The 18,051-nt window shown below is 36.8% G+C and overlaps 1 protein-coding gene across 1 annotated transcript in view; it reads left to right on the top strand.

Annotated features, from left to right (window-relative positions):
- The first annotated feature begins 3,797 nt into the window (after positions 1–3,797).
- nos1apa (nitric oxide synthase 1 (neuronal) adaptor protein a) overlaps positions 3,798–18,051 on the top strand; it is a 105,821-nt gene continuing 91,567 nt past the window's right edge. Inside the window, exons 1-2 of the mRNA XM_039647727.2 lie at positions 3,798–4,344; positions 4,581–4,652. Of these exons, the coding sequence (XP_039503661.2) occupies positions 4,240–4,344; positions 4,581–4,652 (177 nt within the window). The 5' untranslated portion in view covers positions 3,798–4,239. The remainder of the gene's footprint in view (positions 4,345–4,580; positions 4,653–18,051) is intronic.

Here is an 18,051-nt window from a genome sequence, read left to right as displayed (position 1 = left end):
TCCTTCGTTAATGAATAACTACAAGAACCAATGAGTAACACAATATTAACAATCTAGTAACTATATTAACTAACAAGAAAGTCTGATTAACGAACTAGTAAGTAACAGCGCACAGACGAAAGTGGTAGTGCACTATTAATCAATAACTACTATTTTTTAATACTTCCCAGAGAACTAACTGAAAAGGTTTATTAACAATCTAGTAACTATTAACTAAAAGAAACTCTTATTAACGAATTAGTAAGTAATAGCTCACAGATGAAAGTGTTACTATACTTCTGTGGGAATTACTAATTATTTGGATTCGTATTATAAAGTGAAGATCATTGGAACTAACTAGTAATGACTCAAGTGTTACTAAAGACATTTTCTAAAAGTATACTAAAGTTCACCAAAAATCTCAAACATTTGTACAAATCATGACTAGATCATGTAGTAACACTTGAGTCATTAATAGTTAGTTCCAATGATCTTCACTTTATAATACGGATCCAAATAATTAGTAATTCCCACATAACATATATACATTGTCAGTCTTTTATTAAATAAACAGAGCTAAAGATAATGTTCGTTTCTGTCTGCACATCTCCCCAGCGGTTACTTTGTAATGCCAGTGTGATATTGCCAACATCTTTCCCCCATTGCCTTCAACAATCTTTATTTATTTTTTTAAAGGAAAGAAACATTTAAAGTTTGAGAGATTTTAAATGTTACTGCATCATGTAAGCATGTTGTGGATAATGTGCATAATAGCCTATGCATTTAGAAAAATAGGAAAAAAAAATATTATTTTAAAATTTAAAATAACTAAAGCACAACAAAATCTTCATTAGAGGTTTCTCCTCTCTGCTTTGGATAACTGCAATGCTTATATTATATCACAATAATTACCAGATGAGAACCATTAAGAAAGAACTATAAATATAATTATAAAAGAACATGGAATCATACTAATAAAATAACAGCATCAAAATTATCACCTTATAAGTGCATCAATGAACAATCCTGATACAACAGTATTGATGTGTCACTCTAATGATCTGGTTAAATGTCATTCAATGTTGTGTTTATTCTATTGAAATTGCTTTTCTGACCTCCCTTGTCCTTATTTAAGAACATACATTTAAAACTATAATAAAAATATAATATAATATAATATAATATAATAAAAATGGATAAAAGCAGAACTGTAGTATCAGAACAAAGAGGAGACTTTTGTCGTTTTGTCCTGACTCTTCAAGGTTAGTGGTTTGGGCTTCATATAATTGATTGGGTTGGAAAATTAACATTATTTACAGTTTCTTTTTCCATGTCTGCCCATCTGTTTGCAGTTGTTCAGAGGTGACAAAGCCAATGTGGCACATAATATATTGTTACCATCTGAAGGACAACTTCTGCTACCAATCCAGACTTTGTATGGGAAGCATAAGACACCACTACTGCATGTTTTATTTTGACACTGCATGTCAGAATTACAAGATAATTTTTCATGGAAAAAAAAAAGTTTTTGCTCTGTTTTTCTGAATTAACGAGTTAATTATCGCAGAATTACAAGATAATTTTTCATGGAAAAATGTTTTTGCTCTGTTTTTCTGAATTAATGACTTGATTATCTCAAAAACTCAGAAATTCGGAAAAACAGAGCAAAAACTTTTTTTCATGAAAAATGATCTCGTAATTCTGAGATAATTAACTTGTTAATTCAGAAAAACAGAGCAAAACATTTTTTACATGAAAAATGATCTCGTAATTCTGAGATAATTAACTCATTCATTCAGAAAACAGAGTAGATTTCTTTTCTTTAGGTGAATGCAATGCACTTCCGTAAGATCAGCATGGTTTTAAACGTATATTATATAATGGATTTTCATATTGGGGCAAGCAAACAATAAGTATCCACCTGTTTCCGGGAGGCGCTACTGTAAAAAATAAAGTGGGAGCAACTTCCGGTTAGGCGGCAGAAGTAGAGTATACAATGGTATTTTGTGTGATTTAGTGAAGAGGCTAGGTGTTTTTCGGATAATGTTTTACTATTTAAACTAAGTTGCAAACCTTTATGAGAGATGTCGTTACAGAGCTCAGGGACACCATGTGCTGTTCACGGTTGTACATAGGCCTATAACCGGACTAAACTAATTCAGTGGCAAATTTTATTATCCAACAATCTTAACTTAATCTTAGAAGATTTTAAATGAAGGCTACTGTGAAGCAACATATTCAGAACATGAATAACACACAGTCAAAATTTCTTAGTATAGGCTATATTTCTCAGGTCTGTGAGGCAAGTAGACTATGCTGAGTTTCAGTTCATTTATGAGACGAGCTGCAGTTCAGGAGCCAGCGCCTCTGTGTCTTGATTATTGTCTGCTATATTTACTCATTATTTAAAAAATCAGGGTAATTTGTTGATGAAACAGTGATCAAACAAATTGATTAACATTGAAACATTGCTTCTTTCTTTGGATACTGCTGTTCCCTCAACCCGTTTGAGATTAATGGGAGATAGGGCTTTAAATCTTTAAATCTCAGCTTAATGCTAATTTCTTTAGGTTAGATTTTAATTGATTTATTGTCTTTTATGTTTATTTTATTTTACTGTCTCTTTGTGTGTTGAATCTTCACAATTTTAATTGTTTTTTTTGTACAGCGCTTTGAGATGTACATTTAAAGGCGCTATAGAAATTAAAGGTTATTATTATTATTATATTATTAAAATTAAGAATACAATTAATACAAAATGAAATTAACTTTAAAAAAAGGCTTTGTGCTGTTTGAGGTCTCTGTGAAAGTTTTAAAGCAGTCTTTTATAGCACCGCTTTCAGGTAACTGTCACGTCGGTAACATTGTTTTTTCCTCATAAATGCAAACATGAAAAAAATAAAATAAAATGAATATTTTATGTTCTGTGGTGAGCCAACCCTTCTTCATCTGGTGAATATTATTACTTTACTTTTTGTTTGCACAGTGTAATTCACACATTTCACAGAATTACTAATTTTTTCACCTAAAAGTTAAAGATTTGTTTTTTTTGTGTCACATCCCTCATAAGTATTTCCCTCTTTTAAATATAAAATGTATGTTATATTTTTCTAATGTCTGGACTCCTTTATTAATGGAGTTTTGTGGTGTAGTAGGTCTTTTATAATGTTGACATCAAATAATACTAATAGTAAAGATATGGTAGCTATATTGGATCTGGATGGGAATGATATCTCTGGGAGTTGTAAGGGGTGTGTGGATCTGAGTATCGCGATTTCAGTTTTATATCGCAAATCGTTACAGTCCTATTTAACGTGATTCTTTTTTATTATCATGAAAATTTCTAACCTTCCAACTAAAAATTTTCTCGTGATTGGTCACATCTAAATTGTTCAATTGGCCCAAGTGGAAATTCTGCAAAAGGATAAAATTAAATTTGCAGAACTTCACCTGTGCCAATTGAAAAATGTAATGTGACCATGAAGTCACTAGAAAATTTTGAGTTGGGAACTGGTTAGAATTTTTTTTTTACAGTGCATTTTGAGACAATGGCAGTGACACAGGATATGCCAGTGCAATTTTTTTTATTTAAACATCTCAAACATGCATTTTAGTCTGAGACTAGGCATGACTTGTTTGTCGAACCAGCCGTTTATGTTTATTTATTTTCAAGTTCTCTTGAAGCAACATTGCCAACTCGTCTCAGCTATCCACAGATATACCGACTCTGCCACTAGGGGCCAGGCTCCTCTCTCCTTTGAACACTATTGTTGGGTGTTGAATGCTAAGCGAGGTGTTTTTCTCCTCCTCCAAACCTGAAGCCGTGTTCCAATGAAAGCAGGTGGAATTCCCCCTTTCAACCAATGGCGCTCTTCCCTCGCAACAATCTCTTCGAAAAGGATGTGTGGGCTCGGATATGGCTCTGGCGTGAAGTTGTTGGAAACGGACAATCCCAGGAAGCAGGATTTTGGCACTACTACACCAGCTAAAGCTTAGGGCTACCCGCTTGAATGGGAACCAGTGAGCGGATCATTCATATTCGGTCAAACGAACACTGGGAATCCACTTCGGCGACGTCGGATCGAAGAAAATAGTGATTTCTACAAAAGTTGCTCTGTCAAAAGCAAGCACGCATGAGAAATAAGGGTGACCTCTGGATAAAAAAAGGCATGGATCACAAGAGTTAGACTAAGTTCTGACTCCCCTCGAGCTTGTTTGTTTGTTTTTTTCAACTCTGGAGAAGGACGTAAAACAGTCAACATGCCTGCCAAAACAAAATACAATTTAGTCGATGATGGACACGATTTGCGGATTCCTTTACATAACGAGGAAGCATTCCAACATGGGATTAATTTCGAAGCAAAGGTGAGTTTCTTTTAACACGAAGATGTTTTTCAGCAGTATGTTTTATTTACATCCTGTTGCAAATCCTGTTTCCAGTCCTAGGATACATTTAGCAGTAAAGTTGTTTTGTCTATGTTTACATTCCGTGTTGTCAATTCAATTGAGCGCGTGAGTTCTGATACCACATCTAGTTTTACTAAACCCAACTTGTCGACGGGAGACCTAATATATTTCATCTCGTTGGTTTTGATTTCCAGTATATCGGTAGTCTGGATGTGGCTCGACCCAATAGCCGTGTGGAGATTGTTGCGGCCATGAGGCGGATAAGGGTGAGTTTTTGTGGTTACAGTTTACTTTAACTGCTTTCTAAAGTCGAGTTAGCTTATAAAGTTTACTAATGTCAGCCATTAGATGTATAGAACTGCCTTGTTGGTATTCCAATAAAGCGCCACGACGAAATGACTCATCCTCTATTTCGCACGGGTGGTCTTCATGCCTCGAGCAACAATCAAAATACAAAAGCAGGACATATCAATGAGCAAATTGCCTACAACATGAGAGGATGGGATATTGATAGCTCTGTCAAAGTTGCTTTGATAAACATACACATACTTAAGTCCTGTAAAATACGTCGCCTTTGGCTACTACAGTGTTCTGGTATTTCCATGTGTGTAAACAGAGAAGGGCTCTTTGAAGTGGGGGTCTTCTGACTCTGAGTAAAGCACTTAAAGGGACAGTTTTGGCGCCCACAAATCACGGGCTGTGAGAATGCAGTGGCTTCCTTTATTTTATTGTAATTGTGTTTTAAACACGTTTTCCCAATTTAAAATCTTCACATTTACATGTAGTAACTAATGGGTCTGCAAGCTACTTTCTGAATCTCAGGGTCAGTGTTCACTGCTTCCTCGGTAGGCCTGATATCTTTAAGTTGTTCAATTTGCCTATCAAAATGCCCTGCAACGTCATCAACTTTTAAGAAAATATATGAGAATGGATGTTTTATAAATTGTTTAGCTCATCACATTGGAAACCCCAAACTTTTTTTCTTATTTTACTATATTTATTTATTAACTTAATGACAGTATGCTCTTAAGTATGAAAATCCATATTAAAAATGGTATGTTCTCTTCAACCAGCTACAACAATAGAGGTAAAAATAGTATGGAATTAATACCCAAGTCTGATCTTCAATCCTGTTTGTTGTCAGTTAGCTGGATTAATGGCAGGTTCTCAAACATCCACTGCTGTATTGCTGTCAGGGAGGTTTCACCTGAACATACTTCCTTTTCCTGGTATACTTTGCATTCTATGGCCCAGATTTCGCTATTACGCTGAAACTTATTTCAGGGAAGTGTGATAAGAGGTGGTTTGAATGTAACCATTGTAAGGCATTTTTTTTGTTGTTGTTTTTTCAACATCCTGGTATCCAGCATGGCAGCAGACACCAAATAATCCTAACCTTTTCAGTACGCTGGACCCCTTGCAATGATCTACTGGCTAAGGGACAACCTGGACAACCATGAAAGCCATGCTTTTACAGCAGGGAAATACTGTGTGAACACAAAAGTTGCACAAAACCAATCATCCTGTAGTGGTTAAGAAGTAGTTTTAAGTTCAAGCAGTGACAGCATTGTTTGAGCTTGCAGTAGAGTGCCCTATAAAGACAACGCATACAGTAACTTATACAACACTGATACTGAGAAATGTTCCTAATTGAACACTCCTAACTATAAATGTGAGCACATTTAAGACAATCCTTTCCTTCACAGGATGGATTTTGCTATCTGTTGATTACTTAAATTGTAGTTACTGTATTTTGCAGAATATTGCATCAGACCATGCATGCTTAAAATATTTGGCATACAAAACATTGCATTTTGAGGAGAAATTCTATGCAATAATGCTGACAAAAGAGATCCTACTTGTTTGATTTTAAGTCCCATTCACCGTAAATTATTTGGCAAGCAGTTTGGCAAGCAGCTTCTCTGTTTTGTTACTGTCTATTGTTTATTGCTCACTGTTTGTTGCCATTGTGTACTTTAACGAAATGCCCGGCCCGCCATGGCATATGATTTGTTCCAACATAGGACATTTCCATTATTCCAAGATGTCATGAAACATCTAGAGAATGCATTATTGCAGTTTGCAACTTTAGTCATTTCAAAGTGAAAGCTTAATGTAAAGAGAGTAGTGCATACGTAGTTAAATGTTTCAGTGCTTTCTGTTCTCTGGTATTTCACTTTGTAGGATCGTATGATGCGGTGTCTATGAAGGAAAGGAGAACATTTCAATGGCTGTCGGAAATAATTTCCGTTTAATCTGCTTTTGATCTTAATTGCCATCACCCTGATAAAGGAACTTGGGTTGAAGGGATCCGGTGAATATATTGGTTTCACTTTAATCAGATAAAGTTTAAATATTGAGGTGAGATCAGGTTCCTTTGACATTTTGGTCAATAGTTGGGTTATGTTAAAAAAAAAAAAAAAAAAAAAAAAATTCAGATGCTCTATTTGTGCAGAAAGAGGTGATTTAGAGTGGAATTAAAAGCTTGAAGACTATAATCATTGGTCATTTTCACCACACCCAGATTCAGTTTACCCAGTATAATGAGCTAGAGTCTGAATTGTTTATAGGCTGTTGCAATGCTTTATTTGGGGCAAAAAAAAAAAAAAAAGAATGTTTGTTAAACACCAAATAAAAGTCTAAAAAATGTCTAGATCCCCTATAAAATATTGTCTTGTTTTCTTCACTGAACAACAGTTAAGTAGTGGTTGATTGTACTGTCAGTTTCTTATCTTCACTTTATTTCCACATGATCTCTCCCTGTTAGCCTGTTGTTATTTTTTTTATTTTTTATTGTTGAGTATCACAATATCCGACAAGTCCACTTAAGCCTCAAGCCTTTTTAGTGTCAAGCAGCAGTAGTGGTTTGTTTGACGCAAATGTGTGGCAAAATAACCCTAACCCAATGCATGACAAGTTGACTAAATTATAGGCCTACCTTAATGTTTACTGTAGCCGCTTCACTGATGAGATACCTGCTAGCAGACGCCTTGTATGCAAGAACCTGATCGTGACATGATTTTTGTTGAGATACTGTCAGATTTGGAAAGGGGAAAATTTACAGTCTTGCAGTCCTCTTGTAAAAGCTTTTAAGCTATTTTGCATAGCCCAGCACACTTTGCTCTTATTGCTGTGTCTCAAATTTATTGCATTATATATTGTTAGCTTTAAGATGGTCAAACCTCACTCTTTGGAAAAATTGATGATCTGCACTTTAAAACGGCACCTTAATTAACTGACTGATTAAGTGTTGTCGGAATGAATTCCTTCATATCGAGGTCTCTCCTCTAACACTGTGGAGGTGGACTGGAAATGTTGACAACTAATTATTATAGGAATGATTTCAAGCTAAAAAAAAATTAGGTGATCTTTCCTGGTTGTGATTCACTGCTGTCGGAACTGGTGGTTTCCAGTCCCAGCTGAACCTTGTCTGAAAAATGAATAGCCTTATGTTCATATAAAGACATTCTCTGCATCCGAATGTGAAGACCATAGCTCCCCTTTTCCCTTGATGTGATGAAAGTATGGTTCACAACTGATTTCTATTCTACAGGGGTTGGGAAGAGGGCTGGGGAAATATTTGGGACAGGGAACCTCTGAACCTTTAGCTGTGTTGAATGAAAGCAGAAAGCTCACGAAGAGTGTTCTATTGGCTCTTATTGATTCTCCCTTTCTTTCCCTTCATCAAACCCATTTGGACGTAACACTTAGTTTAGTTTAACTGTTTCCATTGGTTCATGTTGGTTCAATTTTGTTGTTTGAGTTTAAAGCTACACTGTTTGATTTTTACCCACATCTAGCGGTGAAAAGGTATGACCATCCAGTGAATATTAGTTTCTGTTCCTCTCAATTACAATTTTGTTTTAACTCCTATGGTGGCCAACGTAGTCCAAGATTAACATGGCTTCCAGTTCGACCTCGTCCATGAGTGTTAACTCAAACTTAAACGCGAAAGGCGAAGCTTGAATTAACGGGTATGTCCGTCTTTAGCTAATATACTTTCAAGATGGAGGGGCAACATGGCGACCGACATTAGAACCCCTTACCCGTATGTATTTTCAATGGCATATTATACACTCGTGAGAATACTTTATTACTTGAACGAAGTAAATATACATTAATGAGCACATATATTTTAGAAAGAACTAAGTGTTTTTAGCTAAGAATAAACTAAAAGAGTTACACAGTGTAGCTTTAAAGTCGTGAGGCTGTAGAAATAGCGACAGATCTTGTGTTCCGTATTGTGATATACATTTGACTGTAATGGATTATTAAAAAGGGAAAATAAAAAGTAGAGCGGGAGTTGGTTCTATTCATCGGTTATTGATTGGATTTTGAGATTTGGGATCAAAAAGTGGAGCCAGATGAACGTGCACTTGATGTCCCTCATACTGCACAAGAGAAGCCTGTCCATTTCAAGGTCAAAAAGGTCACAAATTAATTGTTCACATATCTATAAAATGCATTTAGAAAGTAGATGGGATGGATTTTAAGTCTGGTACAGAGATTGGCCAAAATAAAGCAAAAAACAGCTGGTCGCCAATTATGTGTTTGGAGTAAAACCTTTCCAGTTTTGTTTTATTTTGGCTGTTCTCTGTTCCGTACTTGCACACAAACTGCATTGCAATAATTTCCCAAAATGTCATTTTTGTGGAAATATACGAACCCTGTAGGACACTCTGAAGACGAACACGTGGAGTGAAAATTCTGTAAGCGCAGCAAGTTCACGGTTCAATGCCCTAAATATTGGATTGAGGGTTTTGAACATAAAGGGAACTGACTGTCTTCAGAAAAGTTTCGATGGCATTTTCTTTTCCTCTTAACTCCATGTAATGTCTAATAAAGTAGTGTTTATAAGCAAACTGCTGTATTGTTTACAGCTGTGAATTTTCTTATTTTTTTTTATTCAGCCCTTCTGCGTTTTTTGGTTTGCGCTTGTATGTTTTATGTAATATAATTTCACAGTTCTAAAGTCAGACCATTCTGTAGTGTTTTTGCTTTAAGTCTTGAAATCATACAATATAATATCAAGAACAACTGCTCTTCTTACATGTAGCATCTTTGTTTGATCATGATTAAAATGCAGTGGTTGTGGTTGGCAACTGATACGTTTTGTTTAAGGTCAAAGGCAACCGGTATCGGAATTGGGCCATTTGCTTGTAAAATCAGCAGTCATATTCGACCATGAAAAACATGATTGGTACATCCCTAATTAATTTTCATTTCATTCTGACTTGAGGGATAAAAAGGCTTTTTTTGATGCAACAGGCCAGTATTTTCCCATTTTGCTTTCTTTTAATCACATGGGTAAAAATGGATATCCTCACTAATATTCTTTTTTTTTCATCTAAATTAAACTGGGTGACATTTGACAGTGTCATACAAAATCCAGCCATAAGAAAGACTTTTGGCAAGGATTCATTCTGTTGATGTGCCCAATTTGTCTCCAAAGAGCCTCTTTAGATTTAGAAAAGCTCTCTATCCCCTCAAGAACTGAACATCCTCTGTGTAACATTGACTAGCGTCAGAACAACAAAGCCATAGGATACTCGAGCCCGTCCCCTTCTTAACCATAGTAACGGAGAACAGTTAAATTGACTCATAACTCTCCTCCTTTCTCCTTGGAGTGTCTTTGCCTTGCGATCTGTTATACGGGTTGTTTTCACCCCCATCAAGCACAGAACAAAATTTTCTTCTTACTTTAAATATACCCCCTTTTCTGAGACCTTTCATTGTAACAAATTAAAATTCTGGCCTAATTTGATCCTCCTTTTTAATTAACGTCTCCATGGCTCAGAGGTATAACTCATTCCTTGTGATTTTCTTCTCTCTTTTCTTTTTTCTTTTTGTGAGGGTAAAGGAAAAGTCATTAAGCATTATCTGTTGCATACTGAATTTTTTTTCTTTCTTTTAAAGCCATGGCAAGCGTGATTAATAATGTCCTTGATGCTAAGAAAGAAATCACTTGATAAATTAAAAAGATTCTAGAAAACACCTCCATTTCATGCGGTTTATTTAAGTTTAATGGCCCCAGCGCATCACCCACTGTAATCCATCAATAAACACCACATCTATTGATCTGTGGCTCGTTTTTTTTTTTTTTTTTCATTTTAATATTAAAATGAGTTTATCCAAACTCAGTTTTTACATTTTGCATAAAATCGTTGAACATAAATGATGTCCCACCCGAACAATGAAGACTCTTCTTTTGGTGAGGTTCAGTCACAGTGAATGTCTGTAGACCGTGATTTAGTGCTTCTCTCTCCCGTTCTCTTTACAGCTCTCATTCTAGTGTTGTTTAACCCATTTCATACCCTGGGGTGATTTACTGTCTTGTGTTTATTTGAGTCTTCATAGCTCGAGCATTCTTGACATGGTTTGCCTCATCAGGACGTTAGAGCTGCCATTTTAAGATTGATAGAAAAAATATCGGCAGTTATATTACCATAATTTTGAGATTTCGGTGTCAGAACGTTTTTATGGCCTATTTAACCTTCTTTGATTTGAAGGCCCACTGTTTTTCAACACAATATATATATAAAGCCCCTCACCACAACTCGTGGTTCAGTTCTTTCATAGTCTCCCTTTAACTTTTTACTTCTGGTGACTACATTTAAGCTTCAAAAATGATAAAAGTTGTGTTCATCTGTGATGATTGATGGACAAAATGAGCAAGTATCATAAACGTTTGTTGATCACAGAGCTTGTTTTTTTGTGATAATCCAAAAGCCTATGGGAAAATCCTAACTGCTGGTTGGTCTACAAAGTGACGTCATACTCTATTGTGCTGGGTTAGATCCTACTCTGCAGTATGAGATAATATAGTTCCCCCATAAGGCATTCCTAGAACTCAGTGGTGCGAACAGAACATGCCAAAGAAGAGCGTTCTTCCACTATTAGTTCTATAGGAAATATGAAAAGATGTGTCTGGTGCAAAAGCCCCTAATTTGGCTAAAGGCATACTGCATTAATATGCATTATTTGTAAAAGGCAAATTGATTGCTTTTCTTTACTTGATAGATGTTAATTGATTTTTGCAAAGTGTTCGTTGGTATTATCTAGGATATTAACCTTCCTGGACAAGTTGAAAATCCAAAACCTTGTTTATTCGGTCTTCAATCAAGGAATACGTTCCATATTTGGCAGTTTGGCAAAATGTCCTGGAAAGTCTGATCTATGAATGTCAATTACATTTCAGATGTTTTTTTTTTTTTCTTAAAGGAACACTCCGACTTTTTGGGACTTTAGCCTATTCACCTTACCCCCCAGAGTTAGATAAGTTCATACATACCTTTTTCATCTCCGTGCGTGCTATAAGTCTGTTTGACGCACCCACCGCTAGCCTAGCTTAGCACAAAGACTGGATGTGAATGGTTGCAGCTTTCATATTAATCCAAATGAGTGACAAAATAACGCAAACGTTTTCCTATTTACATGTTGTGGTGTGTATAGTCACAGAGTGTGCAAATATCAAGGCCATATGAGACACAGACATCTTTTAACCGTATAAATAATTCTGAAGGGGAAGCACTGCTACTTGGGCAGAGTGATAACAATCACCTGAGACGCACCGTGACGAGGAGCAGAGAGTTCGCTTCGCTCAGCGTTGGAATAAAGAGTCAGCAATTACTAACGTTAGATAGAAAAGCATAGTTTATCATGGGTGTTTGCTTTATTGTATGAGCTGTGACAATAAACAGGGGAGACCAGGTAACAGTACCATGTTTCATTGATTTCCAACCAAAAACGCACCCAGATTTATAAATATCACATGAATAAATAATTATTATTACAGGAATCAATATATTTTAAATGCAATTTATTAGCTGAACCAAATGTATTCAACAGTATATAATAAACAGTATAATTGCATTACTATAGGATAGATTAAGGGGAAAGTAATAGCACAAATTGTTTTTGCACAATGAACTCACAGCCTATCGTACCCTTTTGCACGCTCAAGTTCGTTATTTCCATGGTTATTTCGAATTTAGGCTACTAGGCGCGCCGCGCGCAGGGTGCAAGTTCAACGCGGTGAACGCGCTCGTTTTTTTCCCCAAGCGCGTCCGCACCGCATCAAGATAAAAACATATTCATACCCTAATCATATAATAGTGTCACTAACGTTACATTAGATCTGGCTAAAGGCACTGTTACAGTAGGTCATCTAAAAACACTTACCTCAGCCGCAGGTGATCTACTTGTCCTGTCTGTGCTATCGATGGGATAACTTAGCCGTATCCTTCAGCACATTATGGTCCGTGTGGCAAATTCCATTTTTTCAAAATAGTCGTCCTCATTGAAATGTACCGAGCAAACGTAATGTCCCTTGATAATCTATTTAGGTTTGTTTGGATCAATATCCAGAGTAAGTTAGCCATTTCTTCATCCAGTCAGCGTTTTTAGTTGGAATTCTGTGTCATGGTATTACCTCCCCTGCAGTCGCAGCTATTTACAATAGAGCGAAAACCCATGACTCTAAACTACGCTTTTACTATTTATAAATTGCTGACTCTATTACCCAAACACCGAGCGAACTCTCCGCTCCTCACCACGGCGTGTCTCCGGTGATGCGGTTATTACGCCGTCAAAGTAGCAGTGCTTCGCCTTCAGAGAATAGTTCCCAGGTTTTATATGATTAAAAGATGTCTGTGTCTCATTTGACTTTGTTATTTGTACACTCTGTGACTATACAAATCACAACATGTAAATAGGAAAACGTTTGCGTTATTTTGTCACTTATTTGGATTAGTATGAAAGCTGCAACCATTCACATCCAGTCTTTGTGCTAAGCTAGGCTAGCGGTGGGTGCGTCAAACAGACTTATAGCACGCACAGAGATGAAAAAGGTATGTATGGACTTATCTAACTCTGGGGGGTAAGGTGAATAGGCTAAAGTCCCAAAAAGTCGGAGTGTTCCTTTAACAAAAATCACAGACTCTATGTATCTGTTAATACAACGCATTCTCATCCCAAGGCATCATATACTGACGCTTTTGCCAATGCGTATACATCCAACGCACATGGCACCCTTTAGCGTCAATATGAGACGCACAGAGTATGGGTAGGTTTAGGTCTGGGGTAGTGTTAGGGTTAGACCACTAGGAAGCGTTTATACTCTGTGCGTCTCATATTGGCGCTAAAGGGTGCCATGTGCGTTGGATGTATACGCATCGGCAAAAGCGTCAGTATCTGACGCCTTGGGATGAGAACGGGCTGGTTAATACTGACATCATACTACCTGCAGTCACCAGAGAGGATCAGTCCAACCCCCAATCTCCTTCAGCTCTCTGATGATCCCTTTTTGCTCATTCTACCAGGCCTGCATGATGGTAGGAATTGTGTAGAGGCACTGATGGCGGAAAAAAGTGCTGGGGCACTGATGCACTACAGCCCAAACAGTTTCAGCATTCTGATGGTCTGAGTAGCCATGCAGCCCAAAAAGTGAATGGCACCACTGAGTAGAAGATTGTAGGCTGGCATGTTTCGGTGCAGCATATTTTGATTCTGCCAGTGACTCTGATAGCCACACGTGCAGGCCTGACCGATGTATATGAAACAGGAAATAAATACAACTACTAATACCAATACAAAATTATTTTAACGGCCGTTAGTCGGTAAGTTTTGCTGTATTCATACATTTTTATAGAGATTTACCTTATAAATAGACAGATCTCTTGTTTGCCCTAGTGAACGAAAATATCCAAAGTTATTACAAAACTACCTTTCAACTATAAAAGTGGCAGAATGTTCAAGTATAAAATTAATCCATTTTAAATAACTGCACATCTACTTCTGCTTATTGCAACGGCTCAAATTGTGGAATAGATGGAGTCATTCAATTTCAGAGAAAGAAAAAGAAAATCTTTTCAGATATCCACCTTATTCTGTGCCCGTTCTATTTCCCATGATTCATTGCGGTTTCAACTGACTAAATGGTTTTCCACTTCCTGTTGAAGTATTTGTGTACATAGAATGCTAGCACTCTAGTCCAGACCACTCATCTATGATATATTTTATAGATCGGTGGTCCAGACATTAGAAAAATATCAGTCTACACATGTGTTTTATATTCACGGACGTGACCGTTATGAAAGCGACTTTAAAACTTTCACAGAGATTTGGTAAAGAGAAACAACAAAGAAACCTTTCTTTAAAGTGAATTATTCGTTTTTTTTTTCTTAATTCTTAATTAAGTTCTTAATTTAAATCAATGTTTCATCAACCAATTGACTGGTTTTAATAAATAAGAAGTATATAAACAATAGATGATCATGACGGAGGCGACAGCGCGCAAACTGGACTTTGGTCTCATGAATGAAACTCGGCGTAACGTTATGCATAACCTCACAGGCCTGAGGAATATAGAAAATATAAAATGATCAGATCACATTTGATGAATGTTTTTTCGATTTAGTTTAGCGATGTGGGGATGACACAATCTAAAACACATGGCAAAAAAAGCATAGACCAGACAAGAACCGGAAGTTGACAACCGGAGTCGTCGTCATGGCAGTGCGCATTGTTTAGAGCAGAATAAGGTGGATACAGTGATTTTCCAGAATGAAATATTTATGCTATTCAGATTAACACAAGTTGATATGCAAAGGAAAAAAAAAAACAGAGAAGATCATGTTCAGAAATAAATATTGTACACTTTAAAACAAGTTTATAAAGTTTTTGATTTATTCATAGACGCACACAGATCGGCTCGTAGCAAAAATAACAGGGGTATGTTTATTTAACAGGTTCAGTAATAATGGTAAATAAGTAGCAACAAGATCTACTACAAAGGCGGAACGCTTCAGTACCGCCGGGTGGACAGCTAGGAGGCAGATGTTCCAAAGACAGAAAACACAGCAGTGCGTTGCTTCTGTTCTCAGTCTCCGCGTACGTGCTCAGGAACGGTCCCAGAAGCCTTATATAGCGCAAACTTAGGCTTCGCTCAGGTGTGGCTCATCTGCTATTAAGAAAGGGCAGAGACACTGCACTCAAATGCACATGTATCAGCAAACACCAGAGGGATGTAACAAGGCAACAAAAAATCACAATGGATTTACCTTTTGTTGCAGTCAGATGATCTATCTTACATTGTTTTGTCAGCTCAAACTGTGGCATTTAGATGGAGAGTCATGTAAAGAAAGAAATAACAGAACATGTTCTGAGAGGGATCTCCAGAATAAAATTAATTTTGCACTTTACCACTAGTTAACAATGCTTTTCATGAAGAAACAAACAAAGAGGATGTTCAGAAATGCAGTGATTTTTTTTTTTTTTTTTGCATTTTAACATGTTACTACTGCATTTTTGATGTAGTCAGAGACCAATTTTTCAGATTGTAACGTTACTTGCCTCATTTCTGACGCATGATGTTTCTTACCAGGCTTACGATAGTGACGACTCAAACGTGGCATGTAGACAGAAAGAGTCAAATAAAGAAACCAACAAAGAAGAACTTGTTCAGAAATGCAGTGATTTTCCAGACTGAAATATTTGTGCTGGATTAATCTTATTTTCTTCAGAAAAGTTTTGATATCTTTGCATCTTACCTCCATCTAATGCCTGTTTGTGTACAGCCGTTACCAGGGAAACGGTTCTATTTCTGCTGGTCTAAGCGCCACCTACTGTTATAGTGGAAGAGAATATCTATACACAAGTTTAGTTTTGCATGTTTTCACAGGAACTTTCTTACCACATTTGCCATTGTGACGACTCAAACCGTGACATGTAGATGGAAAGAGTTGGCAACACAGTTCAAACTGTGGCAGGCAAGTTAGTTGGAATAATTCCTGCAGAGAAGAAATTGTTCAGAAATGCATTGATTTTGCATGTGAACATGTTATTACTGCATTTTTGATGTATTCAGACACCAAACTTTCAGATTATACTTGCCTTTTTTTTTCTGTCACATGATCTTTCTTATCAGTTTTATCATTGTGACATCTCAAACCGTGGCATAGATGGAAAGAGTCAGGTAAAGAAACAAACAAAGACGAACATGTTCAGAAATACAGTGATTTTCCAGAATTAAACATTTGTGCTGGATTAATTTGAGTATTGTTGTCTTCAAAAAAAGTTTTGATATCTTTGTATCTTACCTCCATGTAATGCCTGTTTGTGTACTGCCGTTACCAGGGAAACGGTTCTATTTCTGCTGGTCTAAGCGCCACCTACTGTTATAGTGGAAGAGAATGTCCATAGACGAATCCGACGAGCGTTCTGTGTAGGCTGCCATCTTGTGGCGACGCCATTACTGAGCTGTTACACAGGCATATAGACATATGCACCGGTATGTAAACAAACCTCGGTGATAACGCGAACTCACCCTCGATGACAGCTACAGCCAGGCAGAATGACTTGTTGGTTTGATCTGTGACTGCAGTGGCCTCCAGTCACAGATGAAGGTACAAACGATCTTACAGATCAACGTTATTTATGAAAATAGCTTGGCAAGCTAGCTAGGCTAACGTTTGCTAACGAGGAAACTATAAAAAGATCTGTCCATTTGGCAAAAATAAATAAATAAATGAATGAAATCAAATAAACAAATTCATGTTTTTCATTTGTGTCCATTATTTATCTCATTTCACATTGCAACAGGCAAGGGTAAGGTAATGTTACAGCTAGAAAGTATACATAATATCGACCAATTATGTGTTTTTAAACCATGGGAAGAGGTCAATATAACAGCAGGAAAACAATTATGTCACATAACGTTACATTTAGCTCAGGAAAGCCATTTAATGACCATAGCATGTTAATTGAATAGAAAAAATAGCAAGAGAGGAGATTTTGCTGATCACTATATCACATATTTATTATATTTTTTTTACTTATGTCATTAAATAATTGTTATTATACACGAATGTCCACGTCTTGTACTCGCCCAGGAAATCTGTAAACCGTACGGCACCAGACAGGGGCACTCGGCCCGGGGTATTCACAATGTTTTCTCTTCAAAATTTAAATTTTACTGTCACCATTGAAACAATTTATAACGGAAACTGTTTACCCACTCGACATTATACAAGGGCTAACGTTGTAACGTTAGTGACAGTCGTAAATCGCGGGCTGTTTATTCCAGTGGACGCAAGTTGCAACTAAAACAATAGAAGGCAATGGCGCAACGCTACCCAGCAACAGCTCAGTAATGGTGCCCCGCTTACTTCCGGTAGTTTCGCCGGATTCGTCTATACACAAGTTTAGTTTTGCATGTTTTCACAGGAACTTTCTTACCACATTTGCCATTGTGACGACTCAAACCGTGACATGTAGATGGAAAGAGTAGGCAACACAGTTCAAACTGTGGCAGGCAAGTTAGTTGGAATGATTCCTGCAGAGAAGAAATTGTTCAGAAATGCATTGATTTTGCATGTGAACATGTTATTACTGCATTTTTGATGTATTCAGACACCAAACTTTCAAATTATACTTGCCTTTTTTTTCTGTCACATGATCTTTCTTATCAGTTTTATCATTGTGACGTCTCAGACCATGGCATGTAGATGGAAAGAGACCGGCAAAGAAACAAAGAAAGACGAGCATGTTCAGAAATGCAGTGATTTTTGCATTTTAACATGTTACTACTGCATTTTTGATGTACTAGTAGTCAGAGACCAATCTTTCAGATTGTAACGTTACTTGCCTCATTTCTGACACATGATG

The sequence above is a fragment of the Pimephales promelas genome, chromosome 8 (genome assembly GCF_988280905.1).
Source record: "Pimephales promelas chromosome 8, fPimPro1.hap1.1, whole genome shotgun sequence".
NCBI classification, from domain to species: Eukaryota; Metazoa; Chordata; class Actinopteri; order Cypriniformes; family Leuciscidae; genus Pimephales; species Pimephales promelas.
This window is presented reverse-complemented; position numbering and strand designations above follow the sequence as displayed.